At 39.4% G+C, this 26,905-nt stretch overlaps 1 protein-coding gene and 1 long non-coding RNA gene across 2 annotated transcripts; both read right to left on the reverse strand.

Moving 5' to 3' along the window:
* Positions 1 to 6,383: 6,383 nt before the first annotated feature.
* On the reverse strand, positions 6,384 to 26,216 carry LOC131233196 (protein SAWADEE HOMEODOMAIN HOMOLOG 2-like). Its single transcript, XM_058229826.1, has 9 exons — positions 25,942 to 26,216; positions 17,861 to 17,946; positions 17,704 to 17,749; positions 17,495 to 17,627; positions 16,317 to 16,380; positions 10,754 to 10,805; positions 8,545 to 8,688; positions 8,308 to 8,427; positions 6,384 to 6,959 (listed from the first exon to the last, which is right to left on the reverse strand). Exons 1-9 carry the CDS (start codon positions 25,993 to 25,995, stop codon positions 6,597 to 6,599), a joined length of 1,062 nt encoding a protein of 353 aa, XP_058085809.1. The 5' UTR covers positions 25,996 to 26,216; the 3' UTR covers positions 6,384 to 6,596.
* On the reverse strand, positions 12,037 to 15,973 carry LOC131233197 (uncharacterized). Its single transcript, XR_009165120.1, has 2 exons — positions 14,361 to 15,973; positions 12,037 to 14,270 (listed from the first exon to the last, which is right to left on the reverse strand). It is a non-coding gene; the product is annotated as an uncharacterized LOC131233197 (long non-coding RNA).
* Positions 26,217 to 26,905: the final 689 nt, after the last annotated feature.

Here is a 26,905-nt window from a genome sequence, read left to right on the forward strand (position 1 = left end):
ATTAAAAATATATACTTTCAAATTATGGAAGGAAGCTTTTTTAGAATATCTAAATTTTGGTAGAAAAAAAAATGAAAAACACGAGCTCAAATTACTTTATAATTTTGAAAATATCCAACATCTAACATGTCTGATTATAGGGTTGGGCTTCATGTGCCATGAGTCCAATTATTTGGACGCTTTAGATTTGGATGTATGTATACACTTAAGAATCACATACTTTGCCACCATGGGAAGGAGAGATATTACTGTGTAGGCATGAAAGCTAAAAAATGAGTAGAAATGAGAAAATGGAACATTTATAACTAAGAAATGTACGGGGTCCACGTCATCAGTGTGTGTATTTTGAGGGCGAATGAATTGTACCCCAGGTTCACAGTAATGTGGGCTTCTCCTGTGCACCAATTATTTACACCCAATTCCAATGCCATAATGTATAACAAAGGAAAGATGCCAGATGTTGTTAGTACAAGCTTGGTACTCAAGGAAATCCAACTCCCGTTCAAAGATATCTTCAATTAATCTTCCTTCTACCATACGTATTCCATTATAAATGTGCTGGCGGAACCTTACGCATGCCTTTTAAGGGTGTGAATCAACACATGCCACTTAGCCATGATAAACAAGTCAATTAACAAGGTAACGTGCTCGACATGTTTATAAAAGACCTACCAAGAAAACGTATCATATCACAGATTTGGTTATGATACACTCGGTGAGGTCGTCTCTCATTATCCTTCTAAAATGAGAGATCTTTCCATAAATGTTCGTAGAATTTGCAACGTCAAAAAATGTTCCAAATATTCAAAAATCAAATTCATATCTAAGAAAATCCAGCTATTTTTTTTTTTCCAAATCAGGAGAAAGCGAACATCAAGCGAATTTGTTTCAATTCTGTACAACAATTGGAATTAAGAGAATGAGAGAGCTCAATCAAAGATTTGATCCTACCCATTTGACAAGAGATTAGTATCATGTGGCCCCACTCCATCTTATCCCTTCAATACTCCAAACCATCAGGGAGCAAGTGTTCAAATGTAGGAGGTGGGCTATCAGATGAGTGGCCATGATCAATTTGAGGTCCAAGATCGGTGATCACCTGATTGATCCCAATTTCGATTAGTAGGCCACAAACATCTCCCATGAAGGGATCAATAACGAGAAGAAAATCCGAGAAGCTAATAATCTTAGATCTATCTGGAATCCTTCATTTTGAAATGCATGCCATAAACGATGAGGATCCAAGATCAACAAGAAAACCCAGCCAAGTTTTAGCCGTATCAACAAATTATAAACATTTATCTACTTTTCAACTTATTGTTTTTTATCTTAACATAGTTTAGCTTTGCTCAGCCTAGATCACTATTATTCAACATCCACCACTATAGTACTATAGAATTATATATATTAAATGTCTACAACTCTAAGTTATTAGATTCTGATAAATTGAGTTCTTATTTAGGCAATCATAACTATCGGGTCGAATCTTGTTGACCATTCACCTAGATCATCTATTCCGACAGATGCATTAGGTATTTATCTCTAGTTTGTTTATTTCTCTAGGTTATTTTTAAATACTTTGTCGATTGTAATGGATCATATATTCAATCAATGAATTCAACATTATTCATCCATTTTTATTTATCTGTCCATCTTCTTTCTTTTAAGAAGTGTATTGTGATTGAACTGGTAAAGAGCAAGTCATTATATACAAAGCAAAAAGAATGCATTCAGAATAGCTAACTTTTACCATTTCACAAGTCATCTGATTGTTGATCACAACTGGTGGTTGAGAGGATAGCTAAATCTTGTGTCTAGTCTCTAAACAATATGACTCAACGTAGAGAACACTAGCGGTTTAATCAAACATTGAGTTAAGTAAACTTTAGCACGCCTGCACATCATAATCAGACATACAATTTGAATACTGACCCTCTATCACACATATGGCCTCATGTTTGATTGAATTGACATAACACCTACAATGTACCTCAACCTAATGTGAATGGTGTAGCATGACCCATTGAAATGCGCCTGTCACATACAAGCCCATGGTGAAGAGGACTTTGAATCATTATTCAAAGTTTGGCAAGCACAAGCACTAGTACTCTTTTTTTTTTTTCTTTCTTTTTTTTTTTTATTATTATTATTGGACCGTGTCTTGGAAACCCCTCTAACCTGGGGCTGGAAGGATTTCATGTCCATTGTAAGCCCCTTACATGAAGATTAATTAGAGGCATCCCAAAAACAGATGATCAAACAATCATGACCTCTTAGACCCCTTATTAGTTGACCTTTGTTTGTTGATTTGGGAGCCTCCCATTATTTTAGAGTGAATGGTGAGTCCTGAAATTTGATACATCGGTTGAGATTTGACATACATGCCATACCCGAGCTCTGTGAAGCCCAGTATAATGTATGTTTAAAATCCACCCTTTAAATTATCATGTGAGAAACCTCGTGTTCACTCTAATAAACAAAAATCAACACGATCCCAAACTCGGGTGGGCCAACCCATGTGAACCATCTAAACTCACGCAGTGTGGCCTACCCGAATTCTTTAGATATTTTTTATCCTGTTCGATCACACCTGATTAACGTGTTGGGTGGAATATAAACAACACCACGGCCCCCTGGAAGGTTTCTATGATTAGCATTTTCGTCCTTACGTTTCCCTGTCGTGTGGTCCACCTCAGTGTTGGACAGATATGACTATTGAACTCCAGCCCTAACATGAGGTGTCTCAACTGATGGACGGAGTGGATTTCACACGGACACTGTGATCAGCCCACATTGCTCGGGTGTTGCAAGCTCTTCGGCCATTGATAGGCCATTTCCGGAATGAATCCAGAGATCCTCTGGATTGCCACAAATAGAAAATTCAACCTTTCTTGGCTCACCGTAATGTTTACTTGTCATCCAAACTGTTAATAAAGACACTCAGACCTGTGCGAAGGGAAATCACAAATATCAGACTGTTCCAAAAATCCATGAAGTTTCTAATGGTCGGCGTTCAATCACCACTGTTTCTTGTGATGTGGTACATTTCAGCTTCGAATCTACTTCATATTTATTTTTTTGTTCCTGCCCTAAAATGAGAGGGTAAAAACAGATGGATGGCATGGATGTAAAACATATACGAGGCCATGGGTGGTGGGTATTGGGTAATCTAATCCCGATCACTTGTATTTCGGTACACTGAGTTGAATCTTCAAGGTATAAAAATATAAGATTAATTGAGTCTTGAGTTACCGAGTCACTCTGAGTCTGTCTTAGCGACCATGTGGCAGGCCTCGATGGGGTTTTACTAGGGGTGGCAGTGGGTCCGATCGATCCGTTGGTCAATTAGCCCGGCTTGTTTTTGTCAAAGGCAACTTATTAAAATTTAAAATTCTCAATTTAGTCTATGTCACGTAAAAAAAAGGTAAATTAATGGCCAATGAGGAAGTAGAGAAAACATCCTACATACTCGGACGTGTGTGAGAGAGTTGTCTACTAGGTGGACCCCGCACATGTGATTGTGTACAAGGAAGGGAAGAAGTAAGGAGAGAGATCTCCATCTCTATTCTCTTCTCTTTTTTTCTTTTTCTTTTTTCCTCCTTTCATCTCTCTCTCTCTCTCTCTCTCTCTCTCTCTAAGGTGGTGAAATCCCCTCAATCACTCTTTCTCTACGATAAGATCAATATATAGGAAGCAGTCAAAGGTTTTAATGTAAGACACCGAGTATGGTGCTCCATCATCTTAAATTTTTTGATATATACCTTATTTAAAGTCTATCATCTGCCTATTCATGTACTCATATTGACCTTAATTAATATTTCCACTATCACAATCACCATCATTGGCCCAATGTACCATATAAGCCTAAGTGATGGTCAATATATAATCTTATCCATTAGATTTCCATCAATTTTGATTTTAAAAAATCAACAGTTAAAATTGAATTTCAACACTTGAAAAACCTTTGTTAATCATTATAAAATATTACATGTGCTGACCAACTTAGAAAATGTTTGATGAATAGTCTAAACTAAAATATCCGTCCAAATAAATGCCTTGGTTAATCAATAAGATCCTATATCGAACCCTGTTGCTCACACAAGCACCACCCACATATCAACCACGAATGTAACATCATAAAAGCGAGTTAAAGCACTAGTTCATACTCAACCCAAGCTAGTCCGGGCACAATGGGTCTCTAGTCTAGAGGCTTGAACTGATCTAGTAATGTAAGTATTCTTTTGGAACACTTAACACTCCTATGTGAGGTAGGGTTGCAGCATACCGACCCATCATTGTTCTTGATATATAGGGAAGACCTTTCATTCTGATTTGTCATTATCCCTTCGTGCAGGATGGCTACATCAAGGGTAAATAATCACAGGTTCATCCTACAACCTGGTCATGGTGTAACAGGTTATTGTAGTCCATGGTCCAAAGCTCTCCCCTAACATGTGTTAATTGGGTTTAATATCAAGTTCCCAAGCACAACTAGAGAAACGCCTTTCATTAACCCATACAAAAATCACATTATGGCAAGTTCCACATACATTATTGAGGAAAATGAATGAAACAACGAATATGGGCAAGCAAAATGGGTAGAAGGTCACGCTCGGGCAAGAAATCTTTCTCGTTTAAGTAAATGAATCAGGCTTGGGTTGAGCCCTACCCGACTAGACCCACCCATATAGGTTATCAATAGGTTAGCTAGACAACCCGACCAAATCTAACCCACAACCTGAAATAAAATAAAGAAGAAAAGTATACATGAATATTATCGTAGAAGTGTTTGCAGATTCCCACATTAATAATAGAGTATTTGCAAATACCCACATAAAAACATATAGTTTGCAAATAACCTAATTGTTAATGCGTTGTTATTGCAATAGCCAAATTTTGTTAGTTTTTCATAACTTTTGTTACCAAACAGACAAAAAAGCCCATATGGAACATGTAACAAAATTCTCCCATGAAAAGACTATGCATTAAGATAAACCTTTTTAATTCACCTTCATATGGAATATACCACAAAATAATTTTAATTGAGCTTTTCCTTAGTTAGAGAGAGAGAGGGGGGGAGGGAGGTTTTAGATAAGAGTAATTTTGTCATAATTTTAAGATACGCCAAAAGTTTAACAGTCGTTAGAAAAACTAACCAAAAATTAGTTATTTGCAATTGTATTATTCTTATGTGATTATTTCTAAATGTCGTATATCTTGATAGTTATTTGCAAAACCCTTTTTTTAAACGTGTGCATGTATCCAATGTCTGAGGGCTAGGTTGTGCACAGCCTCAGTTAAATATTCCATTGTTAAACCAGAGAGTTAGGTCATGGCAGGTTAAGTCAGGTCACTGGAGTCCAACACATTTACATTCAAATGGATCAGGTCAGGTCAGTTTGATGAAGGTCATAGAATAATGGATCATGGGTTAGGTTTGGCAAGAATTCTTGACCCATTTAGCAAATGGGTCAGGCTTGGAGTGGCCCTGACCCTTGCCTCCCCTACGGTTAACCCACGCTAGAAAGTACACCAACCTAGCTGCTAATGTGGCCTGAAATAGAGGGTTAATAAAATATGAAATGCCAAAAGTGTAGATTCAAAATGAAAGTGCCTGTCAATCAGGTAAGAGTGTTTTTCGAGTGGCTTTTAGCATTGGCCATTCACTGCAGGACCCACCAGGGATGGTCTGTATTCACAGGCCTAACCAACCGCTTCTATTTTAGAGCAGCAACATGCCATTGTGTACTGAACTTGGGATCTTGACACCAATCCAACACACAAGAAAGAAGTGCCGATGACTTGGGAACTACTCCCTTAAGGTTAGGAATTCGCTTACCAAGAGACAAAAGAGGACTCACTCTCACCCAAGAATCCAAACATCTCACAAAGAATTTTTTTTATTTTTTATTTTTTTAAAAAAAACCACCAATCCAAGGCTGCTTCAGATCTCCTCACCGAAGTAACTAAATAGGCAGCCTGAACTCTATCCCAGGAGGGTCACTGGACACAGCATTCCTTCCATACCAAATATATGTGGATCTAAGCATGTTGAAAACTATTGGCATTTGAGTGTCCAAATTTTAGTAACAGATTTCTGCAAATAGGCATATTCCCAAAATTCTCCATAAAATAAAACACCATGAACAAGGGAAGAGGTTTGTTAAAATACATCCCTGGCCTTTAGATCCAGGGTCATCTTTTAGAACGGTTTATATGATGGCCCTCACTCTTGGACTGAAATATTTCAACAACTAGATCATTTGATTCTTTTTCTTTTGAATATGGATGGCCTCCTTAACATTTTAAATAATCAAAAGGTTGAAATGTATCAATTTGTTTTTTTTTTTTTTGGTTACCCCCTATTCACAGTGAGACACATGATATAAACGGTTTGGATCATTTAAATGGATCCTGATCAAATGGATGGAACCCCAACGTACTGCAGTACATTGGGATGTATTCTAGCAAACATCAGGAGGGGTATGAAACCAGTGTTGCCAGTGCCAAAACAATTCACTCTGTATCCTTTTCTCACTACCGACTCAGGCTCTGCTAAACTTTACAAAAAGAAGAGAACATACACGGTTGCATGATTAGGTCCCTAGATGCACAATTCCGCCTCTGATGATGGTCACTGCAGCATCACCTACATTGACATCCAGCATAGATGTGTTGTTTTCGACCCTCATGGCTGGAGTAGTTTCCATACTCGTAGAGTCATTCCCGTGAGGAAATGACTTTGCAGGGACTATCTCATCTATGTTTGTCTCCATCAGTTTGCGCTGCTTTCGGGTCGTTTGATGTCCAAAATTGAAATCCCTGGAAGAGCTAACCAAAGAAGGATCTTTCATCACATTCCTTAGACCCCCAGATGCCAAATCCTTTGAAGCATGCAGCTGTTGCAACCGATAATCAGTTTCTGGCCGGCGACAAACTTTTCTTAGAGGCACTATTTCCTGTGGTTAAAGGAAAGAGAAAATCCTAAATTAATCACACAATTTGCTCAAGAATATAAGGCCACCAGTCCTTAAATTGACACAAGCCACCACAACAACTAAACCATAGATATTGTGATGCAGGGACATGTGATAACCTAATCCTAGATGCATGTATAATTAGGTTAAAGAATGTTCAAATAAATACACCAATTAACTAACTGTTTCCAGTCAAAGGGATTATGTAAACTTCAAAACAAAGATAAGGTCATCCTGTCAGGATAATGCCTATAAGCATAAAATCGCATAAACGGTAAAAAGGGAAGACCTGGGGATATGAGAATATTCCAGATTTAGCATAAGTCAGTACATAGTGAAGTTTGGATCTGATTCTACAGACTAACCATCACTCTTTTTCCATTCAAACTAGAAATGAGATATCCAGAGAGGAACGAAATAGGCGGAGAATGAAAGGTTCAAGATTAAAAAAGTACAGGTCATTTTGTCGACAAAAGAAAAGGAGGAGGATGATTCTTACCTTTTCCTACATCTCGAAGATCTAGAAAAAAGGAAACCTGAAATCGGGGTGGAATCCTCAACAACCAAGGGCTAATCCTAAAACCCTAATCTCTTGAATAAAGAGGATGAAAAAAGACGAAAAAAGTAAAAGTGCACTAAAGCCCCTAAAAACAATAATAATAACACAAAAATAAAATAAAATAAAAATAAAAATAAAGAAAGTGTAATAAAGCCCTTAAAATAAGGAAAAGAACAAAAGCGCATAAAACTAAAACACCGGTGTGGTAGGGTGTGAAATCCGACCTATGGATCTATGGTCAGGGTGCTGTCATGCCGCTCCTGCACTTGTAGCGGGTCAGAAAATGGGTCCGATAAACCCAATGTCCATCCATATTAACTCCTCCACTCCGATACTCTGTCGGCGATGCCTCCTCCTCTGGTACACTCTAAATGGTGCACCACTGATGTTTGCATCATATTGGCACCCAACTTCACTTGCATAAGGGCCCATTTTGACACAATTGTACAAAAGGAGGTTCCACAAAAGGGGGATTTTGGTGCCCATTTTGTCATGTGGGATATTGAAACAGGGGTTCACAAAGTGCTCCAAACACACATTAAGTGGGAGGCTGAATCCAAACAGGCCATAGATGACTCAAAATAAAAGAAAGTGGAGTTTCTAAATAACATGAGGAAAAACAATGCAGGATATGTACTCTTTGGGCAACCATTCGAGAATCCAATTTATAAACACAATTAAGATCAGGTAGTATATTTGTATATCCATGCCTCCAGGGGCACGGTTTGCTTCAAAATGGAAGGAAAACAGTAATTAGCAGATGGTTAATACCTCAGATTGATCATGATCATAACGAACTAAAAACCTGCAACGGCATCCCCGTACATCATGCCTCCGTCTTTGTGCATCAAGGACATGGGCATCAAAGTAAAGAGCCTGCTCTTTACCTTCCTATAAATTTTGAGAGGAGGCATATTGTCATACCAAGCAGGGCGTATGGCTAGAGAGCTTATCAAAATGACATATTGGAATGCTATGTTAGAATCGAATGCATATAAAAGGCAGCACCTGAAAACAGAGTACAAGATCCCCAGGAAGAACTGCAACACATTCTGCAGCTTCACATGGAAGTGACCGCTGTCTCACACACTTGCGCACATTAATCCACTCATCCTCCTCTGCGCCAAACCCTGAAAACTGAACCCGAACTTCCTGAAATGAACAGAATGTGTCATGTGAAAGAATGTGGTAAATAAATTGAATTCATCATTTCCTATGTACAAAAGCACACCAATGTATGTTTTCTGTTGTATCCTGTTACTCTGCCCATTACTGAGTTGAGGTGCTAGCACCGTATACAAGATGAACAAAACTGTGTTTTTGCTACAAAAATTCTTAGTTTCAATAATAAAGAAAAACTTCCATCCTAAATGAACCAATCTATGTTGGATTAAATTTGATATCCTCGAATGTCTAATATCAAATGAGTCTTAACTTTGTTCACTCACAAAGTGTCAGGAGCTTCAAGAGCCATTACAAAGGTCGAGAACTTGTTCAAAGAAGGCATCAGATATGATGTCGGAAACGGCTCTAGAATCCATTTTTTAGGACATTCAGTGCTTGTATGATCATATCACACTTAATCAATTTTAAAACTTTTATAGGTGGTCGACTGAGAAGGCCATAAGAGTGGATCATTGTTTCATAAGAGAGGGAGAGCCATATGGAACTTCCATGTCAGAGGAAAGCCTGTGTGATGATGAGATAAAGAGTTTCATGCCTACCTCCTGTTATTGGAAAGAGTTTTCATCCCGAGTGCAGAAATGAATAAAATAATTTGGAAGAATAGAAGCTCTCCAGTGTTATTGGATCTGTTGGGTGGCAGGAATACAAAATCCTAACCTTGGATCATCTTCAAAATAGGTAAAGAATCACTGTGAATGGCTACTTCACGTGTTTACAAGCAAAGGCATCTGTAAGCCATCTATTAATTCATTCCCCATTGTGCTGAGGGATTGGTAGTTTATTCTTAGTATGTTTGAGGTGATATGCATGACGTCCTATCCACGGATAAGCTCCTGGAAGCATGGAATTTCGGGTTCAAACATGGATTTAAGTAGGGGTTTCAGAGTGCGACTCAGCAGGGGACCCAAACCGATAGGACTCACCCCATACAGTTCATTTCACTCCTGTATTAGTCTGGCGACTCATTTCATTTTGGACTAAAACTGATACAACTCAGATGATACTGTGTCATATCAGACGATATTTAATACCATAGGTTCGAATCTGAAAAGGGCAAAATTCTCTAGCATCTGCTTCTTCTTGCGGTATGGTGGTCAGCATGGAAGGAGCAGAACTGAGCATTCAGAAACAAACCAGAAAGCGTCACTTGAGTGGAAGAAAGGGCCATGGTTTTAAATATCATTGACAAGATTCCACATTACCTGATTCATATCATTTTTGGTGGGAACCAATCCGACCACTTTGTGTAACACAGCTCGATCTTCACTCGGTCCAACTCAATTTTGAATCAGGACAGTTGAGTTGCTAGGGGCAAGTCAGGCCAGTATGGACCAAATCAGACCAACATGGACCAGTGGCTTTTTCCCTTTTCTTTTTTTTTTTTTTTTTCTTTTTTTTTTTTTCCAGGAAACTTAGACTGGTATCAAACCAAGACGTATCGCCAGTTGCAATCCAAAACCGAGTTTAAAACCTTGGATAGGGCCCAAGACAGATCTCTCTTGGGCCTTGGCATGTCAGGAATTCAAGGAAATCCTTTGTGATGCTTTCAAAAGCTGTTAGATGGAGGTTATTGAGGACATTTGATGCCCTTCTATAGCTTGCATGGTCTTGCTTCCTCCTACAAGTTGTCTATGTAAGCTCGAAGGAAAACCTAGGTCTGACGGGGATAGGGGAATCATTAGGGATGACCAAGGGAGATTGCGGATGCAAAGTGACTCCGCTGACTCCATTAACTGCACTGTCTCCATGGAAGTTATCCTTATCCGCCACCAATAATGTAAGACTATCAATGGAGATGTCAAGATGCATGGAGAAGATAAGGGAACTAAAGGGGACTATATTCGTATTCTTCATTCACCCTCAAAGGGAAACTAATGATGTGGTGGACAGTCTGGCAAGGAGGGGATCTTGTCTCCAATTTCTTTTGAACGGAGATCCCTTCCCTCTATTGTAATTTTTAAAATAAAATATTTAGCCCATGATTCAAAGAAAAAAGGATTTGTATAGGAAAAAATGAACTCTGGAGTATTACCGGGTCCCCCGTCTCAAACATTCTATGAGAAATGAAGGTTGAAACATCATACCTGTGAAATGAAAGCACAACCAAGTTATACCAAGCATAGTCAAGGAATTTGAAGCCAATTTAAGTTTAACGTACAAGTTCAGTGAATATCAGAGAACCAAGTAAGACAGTGCCCAAAGTCATTAATCAAGACTTTTACTCATGCAAAAAAAAAAAAAATCTGACCACAGGAATCTCTCTGCTGTCAAATATTACATTTGGATTTTCTACTCAACAAAAAAGCCACAACCATGTCAAATATGCTTTGATAATTGTACTGAGAAAAAATCAGTGGGTTCACCAAGTATGAAAAATGATTCTGCTTTTGTTTTTTTGAAGGCATGAAAAGTTAGTCTGCTGGACCCTAGTTTGCCGCAAACCCACAACCATAGATGCTGCAATGGCTCCCATTACAACAATCTTCTGTAATTTGCAAATTGAGAGGATGGACAAACTGTCAAAATCCAACTTGAGGTTTCCGGTAGTGAACCAAACCTTGCTACATGCCATGAGGTTAGGGTGAAAATTGCAATCCAGTGAAATTTTCAAGAGTTTTCCATTTGAGACGAATCTTTTCAGCAAAAATCGACGCCATGTTTACTATTGGTTGCTAAATTGGCAAACAGATAAAATTAAAGTTAATATCTCAGAAAGAAATACTAGCAGACAATGCGAATTCAGATGTGGACACTTTTGCCACTACATACCTGTGTTTTCTAACAATCAATTGCACCGAACACTCATTACCCAACATAGTGACACTTACATTGTCCAATACACCAAAGACCCACCTATACCCAACTGCCTTCAAAGGCACCCAAAGGGCCAATTAGCAAAAACATTAATCATCTTTGCCCAAGAAACCACCATCCATTTGAGACTTGGAAAAACCTCACAGTGTGTTTGAATTATTGTGAAACCTACTGTTTTTATGCCAAGACCATATTGACCATGACCTTGTTAGCATGGCTAGTGTCCAAAGAACCTTTCGCTTTGAACCATTGCAACCCTCATGCCACACCTCAGAGTAAACCTCTATTGATTGGGGCATTAGGTGGCGAACCGACACCACATACAAAGGCACAAGATGCACATATTGGGGATGATCATCAGTCTGCTCCTTAAGTGGTCAATAGTGAGAACCTTGTCCTTCCCGAAAAGCCACCCAACGGCCATAATCCTTGATGGTCCCACATACAACCAAATACAAGCAGTCAGCCCTCACTCCCTTTAAATAAAAAATAAAAAATAAAATCAGTGTCCCAACTCCCTTTTCACAGAATCTCCTGAGATTGGAGGGTAGAAAGATTTGAGAGAAATGTAACTAAAATATGTGCCAATGAATTGAATTGGGAATAACCAAAATGTGTTTATTTATGCTTAATAAAACTAATCATTGCAATTCAATGGAATAGTGCATCAAATGCACCATAAATGTGATTAAAGTGTTAGGTTGATTTTTATTTATCCATCCAATCTAATCTTCCAAATGTGTGTGCGTGCATGTATTGCACATTTTTCTATCCCTCGCCTCATCTGCTCCCTCCCTTTGCTTCACTGTTTTGCATATTGCTCATTTTGCGATCATGCAATGGACAAACAATTCTTCGTTGAAGGATAGATTTCAAATGGGGCTGACTAGAGTGTCAAAACCACCTGATGACCATGATATCCCTTCATCTGGGACAGATGCTTCATGTGACTGGACTAGATGGCATATACACAACATGGTGGGTCCTTCCCACCCAATTAAGCCATCCTCATGGTGGGGCCAACCTAATGGTGAGGTGGATGTCGAACACACATGATAAGTTGGAAGTTATCTACTAGGCAGACAGTAACTTATTGTCCAACCAGTTGTGTGTGTGTGCATGCGGGCATGCGTGTGTTGGTGGAGAGAGAGAGAGAGAGAGAGAGAGAGAGAGAGAGAGAGAGAGAGAGAGAGAGCAAGTAATGGTCTCCTACAAGTAGTGTCAGCGCGCCACAGGAGACCAGTCGTGCGTGCAAAGTGGTGTGGACCACCATGATGTGTATATGAAATCCACTCCAACCATTAGGCCAACAAATTGGGGTCATCCATGATTCAGATGAGCCACAATGCCATGTATGTGATATCCACTCTAGCCAAGGAAAACAGTAAAGAGGGAGCACCCACTCTTGATTTTGTACAAGATCCAATGTGTTATGTGACATCCACTCCAACCATCAGATCCTTCACCCCAGGTTACGCCCAGGGCCCAAAAATCAGGCCATTTTACAATTCAAGTGGGCAACAGTGAAATCAAGAGTGGGGATTCCCTCCCAACTATTACCCTTGGTGCGGCCCACCTGAACCACAGATTGGCCTGACTTTTTACAGTGGCTCTAACGTGATGTGATGGATCTGATTGTCGGAGTGGATTTCAACTACACATCATTGTGACCCAACCCATTTGCCCCAGTTGGATACACACACACATGGTAACATTACCATAGTATAGTTATAATGGTAAAACGTCCAAAATGGGGCCCATGTGGAGTGTGTATGAAATCCAATCTATCAAACAAGTGTGCCCCTCCATGAAAATGGCATGTCCCAGCAATCAAGGCAATCCAACCATCAAGTGGGCCACAACTTAGAAAACAATGAAAAATGCCTAAGATCCTATGAATTCAAGTGGTGAAGGGCCTACCTGACCATTGGATTGGGCTGATTTTTAGGGCATCCCAAAATCTTGGAAGGGCACACCAAATGCATGGATTGGATGGTACACATGCACCATGAATTATTTTTTATTTTTAAATTTTTTTTGGTGAAAGGTAAATGAAATCTTTATTAATAAGAGCCAAGATGGCAAAAATTTTTTTACAACAAAGGCCCAACCATCTCAACCCAAGCGCTTAGGTTAGAGGCAACAATCCAATTGACCCAATCTAAAACATCCAACTTCACTTTCCGGAAAAGCCGATTGTTCCTCTCCCCCCATATTGCCCATAAGATTGCCAATAAGACCAGTCTCCATGCCACCTCATCTTTCCTTCCATATGCTCCCCTATGCCAGATAAGGACAAGATCGTTGATGGATCTCTACATCACCCACAAGACATGGAAAAGAGCAAGAAAACTTCCCCAAAGAACACGAGCAAACGCGCAATGAATGAACAAGTGGTTCATTGACTCTACGTCCCCCATGCATATCATACAAACAATCAGGAATCAACATAGCTCTGTTTTGCAGATTGTCTATTATGAGCACCTTGTTCCTACCTGCAAGCCACGCAAAGGCTACAACCTTAGAAGGAGCCCCATAGTGCCAAAAATGAGAAGTATGATCACACCTTCCACTTGAGGAACACAATGACAATATCTTGTAGAAAGACCGAACTATAAATCGCCTGATTTGACCATGGACCAAAGCATCAACTCTATTGCCAACCGTCAACCTAACCCCATGAAGTCACCAGAAGCCTGGTGAGCTCCACCGCTTCCTCATCCGAGAGATTTCTCCTACAAGGGGGAGACCAAATCACTTTATTCTCTGTTATTGAATAACAGCATGCTATTGTTACATTCTAAACCAGGGAAATGTTAGCTAACCTCAGGAACTACTCAAGAGGTCTATCCCCCATCCAACAGTCAACCCAAAACTTGATTCTTTGCCCATCACCACAGGAGAATTGAAGCCCTTCCTTGAATAAGTTCGCCAACTTGCACACCCTTCTTCACAAACCCGATGTTCTATAGAAGGATGACTCTTTCACCCACCAACCGCATCCAACAACCCATATTTGCAAATTATCACCTCCCTCTAAAGCCTCCCTTCTTCTACTCCAAACCGTCAAAGCCATTTGCCACATCATGATGGGGGCTACACAGAAAATAATGTAAAAATGCTGACCTGATGGTTGGATTGGACTAATTCTTGTGGCATTTAATCATCATGGTAGGATGCACCAAATGCATGGGTTAGATAACATACACACCTCGGGGGACCCCATAATAAATTTCAGGTTATTCTGTTGTGGACATCCATCCTCATTGTTTCCCATTGTGTGATGCATAGATGCTTGGATTGGCCTTCTTGTATGGGGAGGAGGGTTGGATGCACCTAATGCACGGGTCCAATGTCATACACACCTTGTGGAGCTCATTTTCAACCATTACCTACGTAACTTCAGTGGTAACATTACCACTACAGCATTTCCTTATATAACATGCAAACATGTAAATATGTATATTTACATGGATATGTATATATGGATATGCATGCTATGTGTGCGTGCATATATGACACATGCACGCACATACGCACACACACACACAGACACTCACACATGTGTGATACTTTCAAAAGGTACAGCTGCTAGTGTTAGTGGTACACCTCATGGTGTTCTACTTCTTCCCTCTCATGCATCACTATCCAGAATAACAGGGTGAGGCAATTGTGGAATTTAGTAGGATAGATGCATAAGATATATTTAGATTGATTAATTAATGGCATTGTCATATTTGCAGAGGTATTGAGACCTGGAAACTGCTCTATTCTTCTATCTTGGTGCATCACATTAGTACTTTTCCCACTTCAACCATGAGTAAATGGGCTTTACAAGCTCTCCTAGCTTATATGCCAACTTTATAATGAGTTCCACTAAATCTTTAAGTAACGATTTAGAGAAACGGCCACCAATCATGAGAAGACAAACTTATGTTCACTGCATTATAGTCTTTCAATGAAGCATTAGCATCATGTAACCATTTTGGTTTTTAGCTCATGGGAAATGATCTTGATCTTTGGTAGCATACATACCTGAAAATATAATGGCCAAATAAATTGATTAAAACTGCAATATGTAGTAATTTGACTAAGGGGGTGTTTGGATGCACCACATCTCATGACATATCATGAAAATTTTCACCAAATTAAAAACCAATGCACCCTAAAGTAACATGCAATAGCTAATTAATCATCAATGTCATCATCATCATAGCCTCATCCCAGCTATTTTGTGTCATTTTATGACCTGTTTCACCAGTCATTCCTACTCAAGGACCTCTCCTCCGTAGGTTAACAAGATTTGTAAAATGAGGATGTGAAGGCTTGTTTACATAGCAATGGATAAGGCATTAAGATTGATTCGTGAAATGGGATTTGTAAAGCTGACCCCAAATAACAGGGACAAGGCTATGGGGATTATGATGACAATATATAACTCAGAACATGTCTAGAAATGTAACTACATACAACAAATTGGAATTCCTTGCTCTTGCCTGGGTGGTAGACTCTCAGGAGTTTCAACATGCAGTCAAGGGTTCAAGTACCCAACGGTGGTGAAATTCCACCAGCATGAGTGTGTGGGGGTATGTGTGTGTGTGTGAAAAAAAAAAAAAAAAACATACAACAAATTGGAGAAAACGACATGGTTATGCACAGACATAACAAACCCAGAATTTATTTGCGACTGGAAACATTTAACAAGCATTTAATAAGCCAGTGAAATTGAATAATTTAAAGAACTAATAATCAGCATTTAGAGGATGGTAAGAAATACTAACCATGCACCATCCCTAGCTGATTTGGCTTCAAATTCCATCTGAGTTTTATCTAAAGCATGCCTTCCTGCACGTAGCAGTAAAATGTATTAAAATGTGTCACTATTGTTTCAAAACTATGCATAGAATGAGCAGGTACCAGGTACATGCATTCATGTAAGGAAAATCTTTCAGTATATGAAATCAAAATTCACTAGGAGCAACTACAAAAGAGGGGTGGAAGGAGATGTTCCCGAAGAGGAAATGCGCAGTGTATATGTATATCCAAGCTTTGCATGGGCCTCCCATGATCCTCTCAACTTGACTCTAGATCAGGGCACTCTTTGAACGGGGCCTCGAGTCAATCCTCCTTAGTCATACCAACATAAACCAACTGTCCTAAACCTATTGGATAAATAAGAAATAGTCATTATGGCCTCAAACGAATCACATTGTAGCTCATTTCAAAGAAGTATGAGTGATAAATCTGATATATCTTACAGAACACAACTTCAGGTCAAGAAAGTTATGCACACTTCAGCGCAAGCATGCCAAAACAACCAGGCCCCAGAAGCACACATGACCGCAGTTTGAGGTTGAAATTAGAAAACAACTATAATAAATGATCAAGTAAATGCAGCGCACCCCTCTTTAGAGAGGTTCCTAGGTCGAGAATTTAGTTCAGAGACCTGGAGGATGATGTATAGCAAAACACAATAAAAAAAAAAAAAAAGAAAAAAAAAGAAAAAAAGAAAAAGAAAAAGGAACAGAAGAAGAAGAAGAAGAAGAAGAAGAAGATGTAGAAGAAGAAGAGAGAGAGAGAGAGAGAAGAGAAGGAAACAAGCATGGCGAGCTTATGAAACTTGCACAAAAGGAGCCTATCATGCCAAGATATGGATTAAGGACACTAGTATCCAATTCATACCGGCTATTCATATTTAATCTTTTTTCTAAAGATCTCTATTCATATTTAATCTTACAGTTTTTCTTGGGAATATCAACCTATTCTATTAATTTTTCATTGAACCAACAAAGTACTAGTTTTAGGCTTTCCGGCATTCTATATTTAATAAATTATAGGTGTTTTCAAATACTTTTTGCTGAATGAGAAAGCTCCAATAAATAGGCCAAATAAGATAATGCAAGTAAGAGAGAGCCTTGAGGATAAAGCATTGGCTGAACATTAGTTTACAAAAGGCTACCTGAAGGAACAGAAATTGGTGCATTTCTCAGTGGAACTGAATCATCCCGAATCGTAGAAATGCTTAGCTTCCCAGGAGCCTTAATCAACTTTGCCCGTAGAGCATACCTTCTATTTTGGAACCAGTTCCACACCTGTAATAACTTCAAAATGAACAAAAGCTTCTAAAATTCTCTATTTTATAGACGAGTAAACCAGAAAATGTTTAACCTGCTTAGGTTGCACAACAATCTTTCCAGCTCTATCCGCAGACGCACTTCAACCAGAGACAGCTTTGTCAAATTAGTTTTCACAATGCCATTATGGCAGCACTAGGGTCTATTAAGCACCTGAAAGTTCTTTGAAAAAGCTAAATGTCTATGCTTACCTGAACTTTTCTGCAAGAGAGCAGATGGTCTCACGGGCAGGTATTGCATTATTGACTTCTTGCAAACATGCTTCCATCTCCACCACCTTAAGAAAATCCACCATAAGGTCATATCACCTAGGTCATCAAAATGCGATATCTAGATTGCCAAATACATTGAGTGATGTAATAAATAGTAAATGTATTTAGAAAACGGATAAGGGCCCAACAAGATACAACAATGGGAAAATGTGCAGTAAGTCATGGTTTGAAATATCATCCAATACGACTGGGTATCATCCACATCATTTCGGTTCAATCCGAACAGAAGCAAGTTGGTACTGACTCAGACCCAGTTAGATTGACTTGCAGTGAGTCATATCAGTTTCAGTCCCCATCCAAGTTGCACACCAAAACGGATAGTTAAATCCATGATAGAAAGGCAGTAACGAAGCCCATTAAGGAAGCCCATTAAAGAAGACATACTAGGATTCAGGGAAGACTATGCTACATCGTTCTTCTCCTCTTCCACCTTCTTGAAGCAATACGCATCTGGGTCAAACTGTTCCCCACCCTTGATAATAGGACAACCTGAAATCATGGCCCCTCAAAAGAATCCATTTATAGGGGATCATGAGTGGATTGTCGCCCTTGGTCTGGGCAGACCATTCCATTCCCCAACAATGGCCCCATGGATCGCCTCCCGAACATCCTTCCAGGGTTATCATCTAGTGGGCCACAAACATCGCCACAAACATCACCAAATCATATCTAAATATCCCAAACAAGCAGAGGAATTTCCTCCGCCAAAATGACATCTTTGGACGTTTTATCCAGAGGAGTCAAATGGGCTGAGGACCTTCCTCCACCCATTGGTCTTCCGCCGATTGAAATGGTGCTTGCAATGTTTTTGTGAAAGCATCCCCTCCCTTCATCTAGGTACATGTTTTGGGGTCCATATCTTTGGTCTCCTGCATGTGGGACCACATGCCTCATGGTGGGAGAGATGTGGATCATCAAATCACCATCAAAATCCATTTGAATGAATTTCTTGTTAAAACTTATTTCGCCTGTTTTGCATTAGTTGTTGCTTTAAACAATAAACTCTCATTGGTTGAGAGATTTAGGGATAGCTTCTTGGTTGTTATCTTTTGATTTAGAGTCCTTTATATGGGCCAAACACTCCGCAGGATTCAACTTTTGATTAAAACATTATTGCTTCTTGCAAGTAAAAGAGGTTCTCTTACATATTGGGTGTGTGTGTGTCCGTGTGTGTGTGCATGGGGTGGATCCACAGCACCATTCTTGCAGATATATTACATTCCTCGTGTTCCTCTAAGCATACAGAGCTACACCTGCATGTCGGCTTCCATCATTCGGGTTGTCGTCACTTCTCCTTATTGTTCTTCTTCTTCTTCACCACCTCAAGTTTGCAACATGGAGCACCTTCCTATAGACTTTGGGATCAAAGGTTACAGTATGCATCTGACAACCTAATCTACACAAACAGTTCATAGGTACAGCATGCTGAATCTCAAGTTCATGACATGAAGCACCTTCCAATTGACTTGGTGACCAAAGGTTATAGTCTGCATCTGAGAACCTAATCTACAAAAACAATTCACAGGTACAACATGCCTAAATGGCACTCTCCATCATCATCTAAGCCTTATCCCAATTAAATTGGGCTGGCTATATGAATTCCGTTCCACCATTCCACTCTATCAAGGGTCATACCTCAATTAGACCATAGGTCATCAAGTCTTTTCTTACGACTTCCATCCATGTCCTTTTGGGCCTTCCCTTTGCCCTTTTAGAGCCTTTAACTCATACCAACTCACTCACTCCAACCGGCACAGTTCTTGGTCTCTGTTGCACATGACCAAACTACTTAAGTCTACTTTCCTTCATCTAATTACCAATTGGTGCTACTCTTTAAGTTCCTTTGAATGCATTCATTTCTAATTTCTATCCGTCCTTGTCATGCCAGTCACCCATCTTAACATCATCATTGCCGCTACACTCATCCTATGAACACGTTGTTCCTTAACTACCCAACATTTTGTTCCTTAAAGCTTGGCTGGTCTTATAGCTATCCTACAATATTTCCCTTTCAGTTTGAGTGGTACATGATGGTCACAATAAACTCACACATCTCTATTTCTTCCACCCAACTTTGAATTCTATCAGCAACATCCTAAACCGCACTCTTTCCACATAAATTAAGATCTTGAACCTAATTACTTGACCTTGAATTTGTCACTTGGAGTTGGATATGATAATCTGGTGGATTGTGTGAGTTGCAGGCTTTTCAACTTGCTTGAGAATGGATAAGAATTTAAAAAAATCAAAATCAAAATCAAGGAAACGGGAAATTGGAAACTAGATCGCAAGTGTCTTGAGAAAAAAAAAATGTCATCATTTTTTCTACTTGTGTTGTCCTATCTGCCATGCACATCAGATCATCCAAGTCACTGACAAGTCAATAGTTATCTTATAACAAGCAGTTAACTTGGATCAGAATTACACAGCTCTCGGGACAAAAGCTTGTACAATACCGCTTGGGTTTTCGGTTTGTACACATGGGTCCCATGGTTAAGTGATCAAAACTTGATATTGGGTCCCACTTTGGATAGCTCACATGCAAAAAATCTTCAAGATGGAAAAACACTAACCCTTCAACGGGAGGCCAACATAAAAACAGCTAAGAAAGAAAATAAAAGGTTCACGTTCAACCAAAGAAAGTCTAAATATTATATGGCTAAAATCTTCAAATCTGGGAATTTTTGGGTTTCTTGGTTAGGCCCATCATCTCAATAGTTTGGATCACTGAAGATAGCGAGGGTGTACAACCTCTCTGCTCGAGCACTACATAATACTACCCAAAGAATTCACGAGCCAATATCCTAGTATATAGGCATTCATTTACGAAAAATGTCATGCTACAGCCGAGAGTTTGTACAGTACATTCATGTTTTCCATCAATATGAGTTGGGCCAATGGTTCAATGACCAAACTACTGATATGATGGACATCATTGTCAATGAACAACGCACCAAAAATCCCATACTAGACCTTAGCTATAGAATATTTGCCCCCCCCCCCCCCCCCCCCCCCAAAAAAAATAAAAAAAAGAAATCGCATTACCATTTATTTGTTGCCCATCTATTTAAGGGTTAGAACTTTTTTTCATTACAAGACTTTTTTGTGCATGGGTTGTCCAAACCAAGTGTTCATTACAAATGTCTATTAATCGAGAAAAATTGACATTATTTTGATTATTACTCAATTACAAGGATATACACCCCAAATATGCCATGGTGAAGGCTTTTATTGATGTAAGAAACAAAATACATTCAAGGTTGTGGTCTGGCACAAGCCCTTAATTACATTTAAGGAAAAAAAAAAAAAAACTCAAAAGGTAAAATCCAGAGAGAAGCAATTTGTTATATGTTACAGAGTAATTATATCCAAATGATGCATAAAGTTTCTAATCTAAGGTTCTTTGTCTTCGAAGTGTCCAAATCATCGATTAAACGAAATATTTCAATGCTTCGAGGACCCAGATGACCTTAATGTTGATGTCTTGTATAGCTCCAGGAAGTTCAAAAGTTCCAGCAGCATGTCTGCCTAAGGTGTTCAAAAGAGCACTGGCCCATTATGCTGGAGAGACCAGGGGTCAACACAAATTGCCTTAATAGTTGTCGTGGGACCACCGGGGGTTCAGTTCAATAGTCCAAATAGACAGCACAGTACCACTATTTGGGGCTCTGAATGGTCAACACGGAGACACCAAACATTCAACATTAGGACACTGCTCAGGCATCTCAAACAATTAGCACAGAAACAGACTACTAGTACATAGACAATTACTGCAGAGCCACTACTAGGGGTCTAAAGGCTAGGGCAAACTCATGTTTCATAAGATGTGAGTCCTTAGACTCTTATTCTCACCTTGTTCGCGTGTCAATGCAAAGAAAAGGAAGAGAGAACGTTGCAAAGGTTATATTGTGTTATACCTAGATAGTGAGTGCGAATGGATGCTCAACAACACGCTAGCCTGACATTAGCACAGAGTGTGCCTGATGGAGGTCTCAAAGTCTATAGAAGGAGAAATAAGGTTGGGGTGGGGCCCACGAATCTTCTCTGCTCCACAGGTTAGCCGACCACTCTTGCAAGCCCATATAGGTGGTGTGGTTGGGCTCCCTTGAGCCCAACAAGTGCACATGTGCTTTTTGTTAACATATGTTATTGCAGGGGGTATTTTTGTAATATGAATTTTGCAGGAGTATTTTTCCAATATGTATTTTATGTCAGCCTGGGGTCTTTATGTAAGGGTTTCTTGGAGAAAAAGACATTACATTGTAACTTGGTTTGAAGAAAGAAAACCAAAGAGGTGCCGAGTCCTCTTTCCTGTCTTGGTGCCAACTCTAAGACCACCATCAGTGCTGATTTCGGTGAAATCTATCCATTCCCAACTCTAATCTTTTATACTCTTCTTATTCTTCCTAATCCTCACATCTTCTCCTTAAAACCTTTAAATCTCCATTCCTTCTCTTTATTTTCTTTATTCTCATTGCCCGTCCGCTATCAATACCGAAAAGGTTCCATGTTGGCCATTATAAGTTAGCGCAGAGTGGGAAATGGTGGACCTGCACTAGCCTTGGCCCTAAGAGAGGAATGCTATTAATAGTGTCACAATGACCTTGATCAATACATGATTTGGACTCGCACTAGCTTGTAGATGGGTGAAACCGTCCAACACGAACCATGATTGAACTTGGCAAAATCTCGATGTCAACACCAGGGTGTATCAAAGGTTTGGATCAAGGAACCATGGGCTCCATCATCATCGCCATCATTGTTGTCATCATCATATCATAGCCTCGTCTCAATATTTGGATTTTGGGATTAGCTTTATGAACCCTATTTCACTAATCATTTCTATCAATGGCCCTATCCTTGATAAGTGAACAAGCCTTATCTCTTATTAGGACTCTCAGGCTACTTTGGATGACCTTCTTGATTCTATCCTTCCTCACGTTTGCACACATCCATCTCAACATCCTCATCTTTGCAACGCTTTATTAGTCAGTGAATGAATGCCTTTTAAATTTTTTCCTAAAATTCCAAAGACGAGGCAATAACACAACACTATTGGGGCACAACTCCATCCATACCAACACTAATTCTATTGAAAACTTCCTCAATGATTTCTCCATCCTTTTGAACTAGCAAAGGACCACGTGACACATGGGTACACAAAACATGTGATTATCGGAAGTTTGTGTAGGATCCAAGTCGTTCGACATGTGGGCCCTAACCTTAATACGCATTGCCCAAAAATCAAGCAAGACTGGACATCATATGACATTGATCTCAGACGTATACCATGCTGATGTATGCGCCTACATGGTTCAAGTGCCATTATTTGAAAAGTCCATCAGATTACCCAAATACCATGTGGTCATGCACACTGTTACTCGCACCGTCACACGTCCTCTCCAGAGAGAGAGAGAGGGAGGCAGCCATGTCTAAAAGGCTTCCTCACCTTCTTTTATTTAAGATAATAGAGGAAAGATAAATGGAACAAATAGCTTTGAGCTATCTCCTAATAATTGATTTTAAATAAAGCTTATGTGCATAACTATTCCTACTAAAGTTGCATTCCAAATACTCTATCTTGGTTTCGCCCTCTCGTCTTGTTGGCAAATGCTGCTTCATCTACAAACAACATACACCAAGGGACCTCATCTTGGACTCCAGCGTTTAATTCATATACAACACATGCAAAAGGGTAAGGGCTTAACGTCAACCCCTGATGAAGACCGACTGCCATTAGAGACTCATCCATCTCGCCAGCTCACTCTTGTAATAGAATTGTGTAATACCTTCTGGTATAAAACCCTCAGAGTCAATTAAAGCAAAGATTATATTCTTTAAATAGGATTATGTATTGGGGTCGCCTTAGGCCCTGTTTGGTAGCTACTCTTTAAAAGGGAAATAAAAAAATAAAAAAAATTGAAGCAAGTTTCTATGGAAATCAAAATTTGAAAACTAATTTTATGTGTAAATGTTGTTTGAATGACAGCGCATATTTTATCAATTTTTCTTAGTTCAGAAAAATTCTTTCATAAAATAGTGCAACATGATGACAATCAAAGGCATACCCTAATTCATGGACAAGAAAAATTAATGATCAGACCTCTATTATAATCAAGGCAGACCATTTATTTTCCAAGGCATTGATCAGATGGTTACAACTTACAACAATCAAATCAAAGTGATTTTGAAAGATACAGGCAAGTAAATGTATGGCCCACATGATGTGTGATTTAGATTGCTGATCGAAACTCTATTCTAATCAATATCCATTTTCCTTTTTCTAGCCATTGATCAAAAGGTTAGGAGCATCCAATCAAGAGACTTTCAAAATGAGTTGTTAACAAAGGTGGGCCCCACATGATGGATGGCCCAAATAATTAATTAGACCTCTATGGTATGGTGAATAGGAAAACGCTTGGAACCTCACCAAGGTACCTATTGGGGTTAGTTTCACTAGCATGGGGCAAACGACTCAGTGTTCATGATATCCACGTCTTCCACCCATACACAACTTGTTTGGGATCAAAACTTGTTTGGCCTTGATCCCAAAAATCAGGTTGTTTCAACACTCAAGTGAGCCACCCCATCCTAACATTTCTCCTTGGGCTAATTCCTGTATCCTGATGAGCATCACATGAATGGATTCGATGGCACACAAACACTATGTGGGCCCTAGGAAAAAGTTCCCATCCTAACATTTCTCCTTAAGGTGTATCTGACCTGAATTTTGGATAAGGAAGATACTATTTATGGTGGAAATTAAAAAGTAAATCCAAAAACATGCAGAGCATATGTTTTCGAACTATCACAATTAAAGATGAATACAATTTCATAGCCAACATACCAAAAAGTTACACGGGCCCACTGTGATGTCCATGTGACATCCACTCGATTCATCATTTTCACAATATCATGTTAGAATTTGAAACTGGAAATCAATCAAATCTAGAACTCAAGTGGGCCACACCTCAAGAAACAATGGAATGGAAACACCCATTGCCGAAACCTTCCTATGGTCCACCATGACATTTATATGACGTCCAGCCCGTCGCAACTGTTTAATGTGGTGTGGCCCACTTGATTTTTTTTTTGGATCTGACTCAATTTTGGGCTCGCATTATAACATGAGCTGGTGAAATTATAGGACGGAGTAGATGTCACAAGGATATGACAGCAAGCCTCATAGAGCTTTGGGTTACATGGCGGAGTAGATGTCCAGTAAGAAACTCAATGCTTGCAACAATTAGGCGCCATTTTAATCTCAACCAAACTTAAGACTTATTTAAGCTTTTAAAACATGCATTTAATATGAAAAGAGGCTACCAAACATGGTGCTTTCCGAAAATTTGTTTGGATGTAGCATGCATTTCTGCCGAGCTCATTTTTCAGTGTCTACCAAATAGGCCCTTACAATTAAAATGAGAAGGAAAGAACGGGAATCAAATAGTCTATGGGTCATTCATGCATTGTTATCCAACCATGAACAAGCAGCCATATCCATCATGAATCCAGATGGGTATTAGAAAAAGAGGAGCTACATCAAGCAAGAAAAGAGTTTCAGGAATGTCTTTGCCTATGTTATCTAAAACAAGGCCGCATTCCCCAACATCATCATCATCTAAGCTGTATCCCAAGTAATTACTAATTAGGGTCGGCTGCACAAATCCTGTTCCGCCACCCCACTCTATGACCATACCCTCAGTTATGCATCATTCCCAAACCCTTTCAAAAAACAGGTACCATGGGTTGAGGGATTGTGGGTCCTGAATTTCTTTATTTATTTATTTATTATCTTTTTGAGGAAATCAGATTCTTTTTCAAGATCAAATGAAAAGGAAAAAAAGAAAAAGAAGATGAATGAAGGTTCCAGCATTTTGATGGAAATGCATGCAGGAGATTTGGTAAGGATAGTAAGAAGAAGAAAAGGAAGAGATGCATAAGAGAAATCTGTTGTAATACAATTCGAGGGAGGGATGAAATGGGAAAGTAGAATATACCTCAGTGGGGGTGAAACGGAAGGCAGGGCCTCCGCCGTGTGGAGGTCGACCCATTCCCTGATCTGATTTAGAGCGAATCTCTCGCCTCTCGAAGCGCTATTTCTGTCTGAATAACAAGCGCTATTCAAAATCTAAGAACCATTTTTTTTCATCTATCGTAATGGATTTTCCCAAGAAATTCAGTACATTGACAAAGAAATCTCTCTCTCTCTCGCTCTCTCTCTCTCTCTGACCTTTCAACGCCCAAAGGCCCTACCTCGAATATATGTATGTGATAGGGTTGGCCTATTTTTCATAAGTTTCAGGTAAGCAGGTTGGACTTTTGGGTTTGGACACTTATTTGGGCATGAAAGAGACCTCACTTTATCAGTTGGACCAGACTTTCACCTGACGCCCTAATATCTTGATTAGACCCGGGGCAGCTGTCAGAGATGGAGCCCACCAAAAGCTCCCTTAAAGGGAAACGGACCAGGTACTGCACTTCCTCACTAATCTCTTTTATGCCCTTGTATATTAAGATTTAATTAAACAGAAAATTGTTATTATACATTACCCATGTAAAGCATAGTTAAAAGTTAATCGGTGTAATTAAATCCCATCACATTGAGGGTGAAGAGAGCTCTTTGGCAAGCATGAATACTTCTCAATTTGCATCCCACGTGGAGCATATTTGAAAATCATAGTACAGCAAGATTTGATTGGACGTTGAGATGTTGCCAAGGGTAAACACTGTATGTTTGAAAGTTGCTTGGTCAAATATGTTCATCTTTGACAGCAGCTTATTAACAGGGACTAAGTCCACTTTTGTTAGAAATTGTTCAGCTAAACTAAGTTCCTCTTTGACGGCAACTTATATATTGACGTTGAGTTGTGATTTGACCGGTGTTGTTGGTTGTCCCAAATTCCTTTGCATCAATTGTCTTACACCTATATTCATTGGGTCTGCTATTTTGTATATGCCAAA

This window comes from Magnolia sinica, chromosome 18 (assembly GCF_029962835.1).
Source record: "Magnolia sinica isolate HGM2019 chromosome 18, MsV1, whole genome shotgun sequence".
Taxonomy (NCBI): domain Eukaryota; kingdom Viridiplantae; phylum Streptophyta; class Magnoliopsida; order Magnoliales; family Magnoliaceae; genus Magnolia; species Magnolia sinica.